Source organism: Molossus molossus, unplaced genomic scaffold, assembly GCF_014108415.1.
Source record: "Molossus molossus isolate mMolMol1 unplaced genomic scaffold, mMolMol1.p scaffold_m16_p_3, whole genome shotgun sequence".
Lineage (NCBI taxonomy): Eukaryota > Metazoa > Chordata > Mammalia > Chiroptera > Molossidae > Molossus > Molossus molossus.
In genome coordinates this window covers 1,006,875-1,018,675 of record NW_023425366.1, presented here as the reverse complement: position 1 = coordinate 1,018,675, position 11,801 = coordinate 1,006,875, and the positions used below count along the sequence as shown (strand labels likewise).

General features: G+C 51.9%; 1 protein-coding gene across 2 annotated transcripts; it reads left to right on the top strand.

Annotated features, from left to right (window-relative positions):
* The first annotated feature begins 621 nt into the window (after positions 1 to 621).
* Positions 622 to 8,317, top strand: SETD9 (SET domain containing 9). Of its 2 annotated transcripts, none has more exons than XM_036280186.1 (6): positions 622 to 725; positions 2,143 to 2,486; positions 4,955 to 5,078; positions 5,563 to 5,678; positions 7,036 to 7,141; positions 7,912 to 8,317. In XM_036280186.1, exons 1-6 carry the CDS (start codon positions 628 to 630, stop codon positions 7,997 to 7,999), a joined length of 876 nt encoding a protein of 291 aa, XP_036136079.1. In that variant the 5' UTR covers positions 622 to 627; the 3' UTR covers positions 8,000 to 8,317. The 2 variants fall into 2 exon arrangements, with proteins under 2 accessions (XP_036136079.1, XP_036136078.1); XM_036280185.1 differs by having other exon boundaries at positions 2,143 to 2,510.
* Positions 8,318 to 11,801: the final 3,484 nt, after the last annotated feature.

The following is an 11,801-nucleotide window of genomic DNA, read 5'->3' as shown; positions in this document are numbered from 1 at the left end:
CTCAGCGCATCAGCACGGTCTCGGCAACACGCCCGTGGTCCTGGAACCACGACATGACACACATTAAAAATAAAAAGCGCTGGCCCTGTAGACACAATCTGCTCATTTGGGGGCTGAGTGTGGGTCCTCTGGTTCCTCTCGGGGGCAGGGACCACAGTCACTTCTTTCACGAGCACCAACCCCACCACCAGGTACAGCAGGTGGACCTGCGGCGGCCCCGACGGCACGCGCCCTCCGCAACGTCACAATGACGGAGGCTGCGGCCACGTTCTCTCCCCCGCACCCCTTTGGGACGGCTTCTGCGTGCCAAGGCCACCTGCACCTGCCCGCGGCCTGCCCACGTGCACGTGGGTGCGGGGTCCCGGCTCTGCGGCCGAGGACGGCGGCGGGTCCGCGGCTCCCACGGAGCCGAGCGCTGTGCAACCCGCGCCGCGCGGGGAACGCGAGCGAACGCAGGAAGCAAGGCGCCCGGGCTCCCTCCGCCCCGCGCACCCGCCCGGCGGGCCCCGGGCCACAGCGCCGGGCACCAGGACCCCGCGCGGCCGGAGCGCCGGGCCGAGGGGCGGGACACGCGCCGCAGCTCCTCCCGGCCGGGGCGTGCCCTTGTCCGGGCGCCGCGGGGCCGCCATGCCGGGCCGCCTGCTCCGGGGCCTAGGTCGGTGGTGGCGCCGGTACAGGTACCGCTTCGTACCCTGGATCGCGCTGAACCTAAACCACAACCCCAGGTGAGGGGACGAGGCGCCTGCGCCCGGGACAGGGTCCGCCTTCAGCGCCCAGACGCCTCCGCGGCCGCCGGGCCTGAGACCCCAGGGCTGGGGCGGGCGGGGCCTCGGGGAGGAGGGGCCTCTGGAAGGCGGGGCCTCGGGAAGGCGGGGCCTCGGGAAGGCGGGGCCTCGGGAAGGCGGGGCTTCTAGCAGCCAAGGGCCTGAGACCCCAGGGCTGGGGCGGGCGGGGCCTCGGGGAGGAGGGGCCTCGTGGGGGCGGGGCCTCGGGAAGGCGGGGCTTCTGGCGGCCGCCGGGCCTGAGACCCCAGGGCTGGGGCGGGCGGGGCCTCGGGGAGGAGGGGCCTCAGGAAGGCGGGGCCTCGGGAAGGCGGGGCTTCTGGCGGCCAAGGGACCTGAAGCCACAGGCTCGTGGTGGGTGGAGCCTGAGGCGGGCAGGGCCCGAGGTGGGCGTGCAGCTGTAGGTGGGCGGGGCCTGAGCCTATTTCCAGTCGCGCCCGGGGCCGGGGGGGCCAGGGGGCGTGGCCCGCGGGCGGTGTGGGCGTAGCTGTCGGCTGCCTGGGTCGCCTGGGTCCTGGAGCAGGAAGGACACCCCCACGGAGGGCGCAGCCCGCTCCCCGCACAGCCCGGAGCTGGACGTGCCCCAGGACAGCCGACGAGGTGAGTCCGCGGAGAGAGCAGCCGGCCCAGCGCTGCGGGGAACAGCTCGGCGCGGCTGGCGCCTGAAAACGAGCGAGGAGACCCTGGAGCAGGCGGGGGTGTGGGGTTAGGGTTCGGAGTCGGCGCCCGAGGGGTGGGCGACGTGGGCCCGGGTGACGCCGGCTTGGACCGCCCACGTGACGTCCACGAAAGCGGGTCACAGCCTGAGCTTTCAGATGCGGCGTTAACCCTCCTTTCGTCCAGAAGTAAAACGATGCCCTTGTGGGAGGGAGCGACGCGGTCCCTGAAGTCCCCACTCCCGGGGAGAAGGGGACCGCGTGTACGACGGCACCTTACCTTTGTATTTGAAACTGCACCCCCAGGAAAAGCCACTGCGGTGAGGGGTCCCACGGGCACGACACCCACAAGGTGGCTGTGGGTGCTGCTGCCAGCCCTCCGCTTACTGTGAGCCTTTGAGACCTGGGCGCGTTCCTAACGTCTCCAAGCCCCAGTGTCCTTGTCTGGAAAGGGGGACAATGAATGTAAGGACCCAACATCTGTACAGATCGGGCCTTTCATAAATCTTGGCTGTTTTCAACTTGGACGGGTATTGTGGGAAGTTAGGTAACTCTACCCCAAAGAACTCTGCCAAAATTCTTAGTTTTCTGCCCTTCAGACCCACGAGAATGATCTTCATGAAGGACAGCAACCCAGAAGGCATCGAGACAGTCTGGCTTTTATCAGTTGGGGGGTAGTGAATAGACATTTTTCCCATTTTCAGGACCCTCCGGTATGTTCCAGATGAATTTAAAGACAAAGTTATCTCAGATGAAGATGCCCTAGGAACATTACTGAACGTTTTCCAGGCCCTGTTCATCAATGATTTCAACAAGCAGTTGGAGATCTTGACCGTGCTTCCCGAGCCTGTCCAACTGAAGTATCAAGACCTGCTGTCAGTTCAGCACCCAAGGGTGAAACTGCCTCAGAACAGACGTCATCAGCGAAATGTCTTTAAGCCCGAAGAAATTCTTTATAAGACATTGGGGTTCAGTATTGCCCGAGCAACTAGCTCATTGATTTCTGCTGGAAGAGGTGTCTTCATTACTAAAGGAGTAGTACCCAAAGGTGCAGTGGTATCCATGTATCCCGGTAATGGCACAATTAGTACTTTGCCAAGAGTTTCTTTTTTTAAAAAATATGTTCTTACTGATTTTTTAGAGAGAGAAACATCGATGTGACAGAGATATGTCGATTGGCTGCCTCCTGCACGCCCCCTACTGGGCAGCCCAGGCATGTGCCCTGACCTGGAATCAAACTGGGACCTCTCTGTCCCTGGGACCACATTCAATCCACTGAGCCACACCGGCCAGGTGCCAACAGTTTCTTATATACTGATAAACATATGTTCAAAGAAAATTACCTAGCCCTGTAATCCTTGGAGTGAGAACTGAATTGAAAACTCAAATATCCATGGATTTTTAAATCCTTAACTGTAAATTATTTTATGTGTAAGAAAGTATTCATGCATATTTGTTGGGATAAATGCATTTTGCTTTTTGCTTTTTTCCCCTCACTTGAGGACACTTTTGCATTTATCTTTAAATAGAGCGGGAGAAAAACATCGACGTGAGAGAGACACATTGAGTGGTTGTCACCCACATGACCCCAACCGGCACCAGGGACAAACTGCAACCAAGGTACATACCCTTAGCGGGAACCGAACCTGGGACTCTCTGGTCCAAGGGCCGACGCTCTAATCACTGAGCCAAACGCATTTTTCTTAATGAAATTTTTCTAGTCAGTGTTTAAATTTAGGAGAATATGGTATGGCCTGCTTTGATCAGACTTATTAGAAAGCACTACAGAATAAGTCTGTTTGGCTTAGATAACTGACAACTAAAGGTAAAAAGGATACAGGTTAAAACATGACAGATAGAGCTTACACCCATAAATCACTGAGTAAAGACCTTCCTGCCATTTCTACTCTTGGAAAGTAAAGCAGCTTCTATGCAAACGATCTTTTACTCGGATGCTCAGTAGAATATGTCATTTTTTGTTAAATTAACATCATGTTTGGGGTAGTGGAAAATATATGTGGTGGTTAAGTCAGACAGACCTGTGTTTCCAAAAGTCCTTTGACAGTTTTAAAATTTTCATCCCTAAGAAAGGGAGTCTCAGTTTCTTCCTACACAATTACCTCTGTAAAGACTAAGCAGAACCAGCAACAAATACTAAAATACATGTACTAGATTAACATGCCTGAAACAGACGCAGCACCCAGTGTGTAATTTTCCCCATTCCCAGGGACTGGAGAAACAGCCCGAATGTCAGAATCATCTGTTCCCACGTGCCTGTCTAATTGGTCATTAATAAAACACATTCATTAAAAGGTGCTATGATAGATGTCAAATTGCACTTAACTTAAAAAACAAACAGCCCCGGTTGTTTTGTCTCAGCGGTTGGAGCGTTGGCCCGTGGACCAATGAGTTGCGGGTTCGATTCCAGTCAAGGGCATGCACCTCGCTTGTGGTTTGTCCCCGGCCCTGGTCGGGATTGTGCGGGAAGCAACCAGTCGATGTGTCTCTTTCACATGGATGTTTCTCTCTCTCCCTCCCTCCCACTCTATCTGAAGATAAATAGAAAAATATCCTCGAGTGAGGATTAAAAACAAACAACAACAACAAAAACCCCCAGCCCTAGCTGTGTACCTCAGTCGGTTAGAGTGTCCACCCGATATGCCAAGGTTGATCCCAGGTCAGGGCACAAATAAGAATCCACCAATAAATACATAAGGGGAACAACAAATCAATGTCTCTCATCAATTAAAACAAGAAAAACTCCACAACTGTAAAACTGAGCCTGAAATGTGTTCACATTTTTATTATTTTTTTAACCTCACCTGAGGACATTTTTCCATTTTTTGTTCAGATAGAGTGGGAGGGAGAGAGAAACATCGACGTGAAAGGGACACATCGAGTGGCTGCCACCCTCACGACCCAACCAGGGCCGGGGACAAACTGCAACTAAGGTACATGCCCTTAGCGGGAACCGAACCCGGGTCTCTCCGGACCGCAGGCCAACGCTCTAACCGCTGAGCCACACCGGCCAGGGCTGTGTTCACCTTTTTAGTAACCAAGTCATGTGTTTAGGCTGTGTGGACACGTTGGCTCTGCGCACTCTCTCTTGGGCACCCTAAAGCGGAAAACAGCCAAAGAGAATGTGCTAGTCTAACTTGGAGGTAAAATATTAGAGAAAAGGTTGAGAAATTAAAACAAATTCTGACACCCCGGCCAGTGTGGCTCAGTGGACTGAGCATCTTCCCTGGACTGAGAGGTCCTGGTTCGATTCCTGGTCAGGGCACATGCCCGGGTTGGGGGCTCCATCCCTAGTGGAGGGCGTGCAGGAGGCAGCCGATTGACTCTTCTCTCTCACACTGGTGTTTCTCTCTCTCTCCCTTCCTCTCTCTCTAAAAAATCAATTACAAAAAGTTTTTAAAAATTCTCACAGGTTATGTTTATGTTCCAGAGAAAGGCTGTGTCGTGACGTTCGTGATTTGTACCAGGTGCTGTAACGTCTGTGTCTTGCTGTGACAGGTACAGTGTATCAGAAACACGAGCCTGTCTTTTTCCAGTCCATCGGAAATCCGTTTATCTTCAGATGCTTGGACGGCGTCCTCATCGATGGAAACGACAGGGGGATATCGAGAGTCGTGTACAGGTGAGCTGGCGCCGCGTTCAAATTGAATCATAGGAGACAGACCACAGTGACCGGGACCACCAGCCTCTGTGGCCCTAGCGATTCTACTAAAGTGTTGCTGTTGTTTTTGTTTGTTTGTTTGTTTTTTATCCTCACCCGAGGACATTTTTCCATTTTTTGTTCAGGTAGAGTGGGAGGGAGAGAGAGGAACAGAGAGAGAGAGAGAAACATCGATGTGAAAGGGACACATCGAGTGGCTGCCACCCGCACAACCGACCAGGGCCGGGGACAAACTACAACCGAGGTACGTGCCCTTAGCGGGAACCGAACCCGGGTCTCTCAGGACCGCAGGCCGACGCTCTAACCGCTGAGCCAAACCGGCCAGGGCAAGTGTTGCTGTTTTTTAAGAGAAATTGCACTTCTTCAGTTGTAGCGTTCACGTTCTGGTTTTGAATTTTAAAATACAGAAGAGCAACCCCTTAGCTCATGCTTTCGCCTGCTTCAGATCGTGCACTGGGAGGGATCGGCTGGGCCCTGTGAAAATGTGCGACAGTACGTGGCTGACAGCAGAAATCCAGAACCCTCTGGCTGTAGGACAGTATGTCAACAACTGTTCCAGTGGTGAGTCGGCACCGTGGGGCTGAGGCATCTAGCACAGCGGAGGGGACTCTTCCTGTGTGGTGAGACCGTGTCCACAGCCCGTGGCGTTGAGCCCCTTCGCCCTCTGAAGCCTCGAGTGAACCGTAACTTGGAGACGGGCGGCAAAGAGAGAACGTGCGGAAACAATGATGTACACGAACCGGAATTCTTTAATTTACTAGTTTTGTTTTGGTTTGGCAGTAAATATAGGCAACTGAGACCGGCCCTTTTGATCATTATTGTCATCATTGTTTAATAGAGGTTATTTTGTCTGATAGTACAGCCTCGTAGAGTGACCACTAGACTGGTGACCCCTTTCAGTGGCTGAGTCTGTGAGCCCCTTACCTTCCCCGGGGCTTGACTTTCCCACGAGACTAAGTTTGATCACCTGGCGACATTTAGCACCATCTTTGGCACTAGGGAGACCTGAACTTGAGCCCTGGGTCTTCTACTTAACCTTAACCTACCTGATTGTCAAAAAGTGAATTATATATATGTTTTTTATATATAAAACCTAGCAGTCAAACAACAAGTGTTGGTGAGGGTGTGGAGAAAAGGGGACTCTAGTACACTGCTGGTGGGAATGCAGACTGGTGCAGCGACTGTGGAAAACACTATGGTTTCCTCAAAAAATTAAAAATTGAACTGCCATTTGACCCAGTGAACCCACTTCTAGGAATATATCCTAAGAAGCCTGAAACACCAATCAGGGAGAATATATGTACCCCCATGTTCATAGCAGCACTGCTTACAATCGCTAAGATCTGGAAACAGCCCAAGTGTCCATCAGTAGACGAATGGATAAAAAAGCTGTGGTCCATATACACAGTGGAGTACTATGCAGCTGTAAGAAAGAAAGATCTCTTATCCTTTGAGATGACATGGAGGGACCTCAAGAGTATGATGCTAAGTGAAATAAACTAATCAGAGAAAGACAAATACCACATGATCTCTCTTATCTGTGGAATATAATGAACAGAATAGACCGAGAGCCATAGAAAGGAGTATGGTTCAGACTAACAGACCTCAGAGTAGGGGGGCGGGGAGGATGGATGAGATGAACCAAATAACTTATACGCACGTATGCATAACCAATGGACACAGACAACAATGTTGGGTGGGATGGGGAGGAGGGTGTCTAGGGGGGGAAGGAGAAACATCTGTAACAAAAATAAATTAATAAAAATTGGGGGGGGGGGGAGAAACCCAGTACCCAGAACATAATAGTGATGATTAATTCGAGCATGTTCTAATAATTCAGAAACCAGTGTCATGATTCAGCACTGTTTCCCGTGACCTTGTCACAGGGCCGTTCCTAACAGCGCACACTTGTTCCTAGACAGACCGGCCAATGTCTGCTACCAGGAGCTGGACGTGCCCGCGGCATTCCCGATCGAACTGCGGCAGTACCTGCCCAACATCGCCTACAGCTGTCAGGGGCACAGGTCGGTCCTCCCCAGAGCCTTCCTAGCTTCCCTCTCAGAAAACATTTTGTCTACAAAAAAGCTATATAGAGTTTGGTGTGCTTTATTTTAGTGAAAAATTCTACCTTAGATTTTTATGTTCATCACTTCTTAATGTGTTAATGTAGACTTATCTGAAACTAAAACTTTCCATGAGCTGAGCTCATTCTGCTTGTTTTTGTCCATTTTTATTCTAGGGACCACTTTGTAAGTATCAACCTTAAAGTGTTTTCCAAGTGATTCTGTTGTTTTCCTAGCTACAGTATCTCCAAAGACATTTTTACTCTAGTGCTTTTAAGTTTGGAAGCAAGTTATATAAGTTTATTGATTTGTGGTCATTTTATTTATTTATAAATTTATTTTTCTTTATTGATTTTAGAGAGGAAGGGAGAGGGAGAGATAGAAACATCGATGAGAGAACATCGATTGGCCGCCTCCTGCATGCCCCCCACTGGGGATCAGGCCCACAACCTGGGCATGTGCCCTGACCGGGAATCAAACCAGCAACCTCTTGGTGTAGGGTTGATGCTCAGCCACTGAGCCACACTGGCCAGATGATCTGTGGTCTTTTTAAATGATACAGAATAGACACAGTCTGTTTTTAAACATCTCCACCAAGGATGAGAACTGTTTCCTTCTGGAGAGCCAGTGCACACACTAAGGATGGTGCGGAGAAGGAAACCCATATTGGTTGAATGAACATGTGAGCTTGTGTCTGTTACTACTTGTGACTCCATGTTTCTCGTCTCCAGCCCACTTCGCTGCGTCGTGCTGGTCGCGCTCAGGGACGTCCGACAGGGAGAAGAGCTCCTCTCAAACTACTACACAGTTGTCAGCTGACTGGCCGCGCTGGTTTCTGCTCACTCGGCTGCGGAGTCCACGCTGCTGTCCCGCTCGCTGTGCCTCTGCGCCCCTGCGGAACATGTGCTCTGATCTGACCCGAGTGGGCGTTCTGTTTCTGTGGCTACTTGATCTCTGCTCAGTTCCATGGGAACAACCATTTGCTCCGTCGCGATTCTAATTTAGTTCATTTTCACCTAAATACACGGGAGCTTATTATAGTCAAACCTACTGCCTGAACTTAGTTTTCATGTTCCTTTTGTTTATGTGATATGTCTCCGTGGTGGTGTATGCAGTTCAGCCACGTCAGCAACCCTTTTACTGTCGATGTGTGTGAACTTCTGTAGAAACTTTAATTTTACAGAATAAGCTAAATAAAGCCAAATGTATTTTTCGTGTCACCATGAGCTACGGGGGACGGTGCCTGTAAACAAAAGATGGTCTTAGCTGCTAGGAGGCTGGGGGAGGCCACTGTGCTATTTACTTTATTTGAACATTTACACATGCGCGCGCGCTCGGTGATTAACAGCGTGTGAGAGATGGTTTGACGTGGGAATGTGTCCAAAGACAGTGGGGGTGGGCACCCATTTCTCACGTCTCCAGGTGGAAGGCTTCCCTCAGTGAGGCTGCTGGCCTCTGTCCACCCAGGGGAGGAAGGCTGACTCTACGATGATCCCTGGAGAACTGGACACCGGAGCCCTCGCACTCCTACCCGGGGACTTGGCCTGCCGAGGACGTGTCCTGGGCCGCTGTCCCACGCTAGGAGCTGCCTGTGGGCGGCCCACCGCTCTGAAGCCTCCGCTCCCAGACTTTTATTAGTAACAACTACTCTGCTCTCTACCAGCCCGACTCCTGTGTCCGACGTTTCAGACTTGGATGAGGAAGAGGGGTTATCTGTTGGGCCCTGCAAATCCTCACCAGATTCTAACCTCCGTCACTGCTACAACCAACAGCTTCTGTCAATTTATTCCCATTTTAAAAGCCTCCTGCCCCCATCACAGACGAGATCCCTGGGAGTGATTCTTTCCGAAGGACGTCAGACCTGCACCTGCCTCGGCTCAAAATTCTGATTCCCCCTCCCATCCTGGACAAATGCCCGGGTCACACGTGATCTGCTCACTCGGCCGGCCGCACTGCCTCCTGCTGGGCACCCCCCCGCCTCAGGACATTTGCACAGCCCCTCACCTGCCAGGTCTTCCCAGAGCCCCCTGAGCCCAGTCCCAGTCCCTCACCTCGCCCGACACAAGGCCTTGCTGAAATAGCCAGTCCCAGCTGCCAGTCCCAGTAGCTCCACCCACGTTCCTTGTCTGCGTGGCATTTGTCCCTGTATAGACACAGGGCCACGGGAGACCCTCAACATTTCTCTCAGATGCATGTCACCAAGATCTTGTGACACCGGGGAGACTCGGCTTGTGAAAAAGCTAATCTGCTTGATTGAGGAGATCCTGTTACCCAGAACCACATGCTAAATACGGAAACGAACTCCTGCAGATGTGTTAGGCGGGATGAAGCACTTGGGAGTAAAGTGTTACAAAGCCAATGACTTTAAAATAGGTCCGAAGTCCGGTGTGGCTCAGCAGTTGAGTGTCAACCCTGCACCAAGAGGTCACCGGTTCAATTTCGGGTCAGGGCACATGTCCAGGCTGTGGGCCCGATCCCTGCGGAGGGGCATGCAGAGGCGGCCAGTCGATGTTCTCTCTCATCGATGTTTCTATCTCCCTTTCCCTTCCTTTCTCTAAAATCAATAAAGGAAAAAATTTAAAAGAAAAAAACGCATATCGTAGAGATCAAATATGGTACATGTTAATTGTTCTATCTGGGTTGTTCTTTATAGTGTTTTAATTTTTGTCTTAAAAGTTTTGTTTTAGCCTGGCCAGTGTGGCTTAGTGGATTGAGCGATGTCCCATGGACTGAGAGGTCCCAGTTTGATTCCTGGTCAGGACACATGTCCGGGTTGAGGGCTCAATCCCCAGTAGAAGGCACGCAGGAGGCAGCCGATGGATGTTTCTATCTCTATCTCTAAAAAATCAGTAAAAACCCATTTTTTTAAAAAAGCTTTATTTTGCCCTGGCCGGTTTGGCTCAGCGGTTGGCGCATCCGCCTGCAGTCCGGAGAGACCCGGGTTCGGTTCCCGCTAAGGGCACGTACCTCGGTTGCAGTTTGTCCCCGGCCCTGGTTGGTCGTGCGGGTGGCAGCCACTCAATGTGTCCCTTTCACATCGATGTTTCTCTCTCTCTCTTCCTCTCTCTCCCTCCCACTCTGTCTGTACAAAAGATGGAAAAATGTCCTCGGGTGAGGATAAAAAATAAAAAATAAATAAAAATAAATAAAAAAGCTTTATTTTAAAGAAGTTTATTGATTTTGAGGGAGAAACATTCATGTGAGAGCACATCCATCGGCTGGCTCCCGCGTCCCCCACCCAGTGCTCGGGCTGCCAGCCAGCTGGGCCGCACCACGTTGGGGAAAGTCATTGTTGGCTTAGCGTATACACCAGCAGATATGAGGCGAACCCCTCGCTGCCGAGTGTTGGCGTAGCGTATACGCCAGCAGATATGAGGCGAACCCCTCGCTGCCGAGTGTTGGCGTAGCGTATACGCCAGCAGATATGAGGCGAACCCCTCGCTGCCGAGTGAAAAGCCCTGGGAGAGGTGAAGACGACGGTTTCTGCTCGGAAGAGGCTGCGGGGGGTGTGGGAGCTCGTGTGGGACCACGACCGGGTCTGTGCCGGAATCGTGGGGCAAAGGTACTTCTGAAGTGTTTTCACTGATATTTTTAGAAAAGAGAGACAGAAACCCCAATGTGAAATGGATCGGCTGCCTCCTGCACCCCCCTACAGGGCATGGAGCCCACAGCCTGAGTTCAGGGCACTGGTTGTCAGAACACCCCACCCCCACCCCGACACAGAAACAGAGGATGGGGATTGGGGTCACTGACCTGCGCGGGAAGGTGAAGTGCTGTCCCAGGGACTAGTTTAAATTCAGAGAATGTGTAATGAGAACGTCCATTTATAGAAGCCGCGAGGCCTCGTAGAAGTCGGCCCACGGACTGATGACAGCCCAAATGGACACGGCCTGGAAGGCACCAGATTCTTCTGCTCCTCCCCGAAAAGCCTGAAACACGACACAGGCCTCAGGCGTCACCTGGCTGCCCTCAAAGCCCCCTGGGGAGGCACACGCGTGTCCCTGGGCCCTGCACAGCCAAGCTCTCAGGGCCGAGGAGCGGGCTCCGGTCACCGTCCCTGTCCCGCCCCAGGCCTAACACTGTGGCCAGAGCGGAGCACAGGGAACGACCGGCCAGAGAGCGGTGGTCACGGTGAGAACGGGGCCCAGGGGAGCCTGGACCGAAGAGCGTCGGCCCGAAGGGGGGAACGCTCAGGGAAGGCGTTTCTGGTCCTCTGAGCTGTGACTGCCCTGAATCTGTTCCGCCAAGTAACGTGGTCAGATTCCAGACGCAAGGTTTCTGAAGGCAGCTCCTCAGAACAGCGCTGGAAACAGGATGTGCACTAAGTATTTCCCAAGTTAAACTGAACACAGAATCCTCACTTTGGCTGGCTACAGTTTCATTATAAAAGGAAATTTATTGTAGAGAATTTGCAGGAAACCTATTTATTACTTACCTTCCAAATATTGTATTTACTATGCCTAAAACCAACTTAGTAGTGATTAAGATCTATCTGTGTGTTACAGCTTAAGGTGCGTTAAATAAACATCTATTTGTGGCAAATATTCACACGAACCAAGAAAAAAAAGATTTCCAGATTTTATTTCTGGAACCTGTACAGGTATTAAAGTACAACAAATAC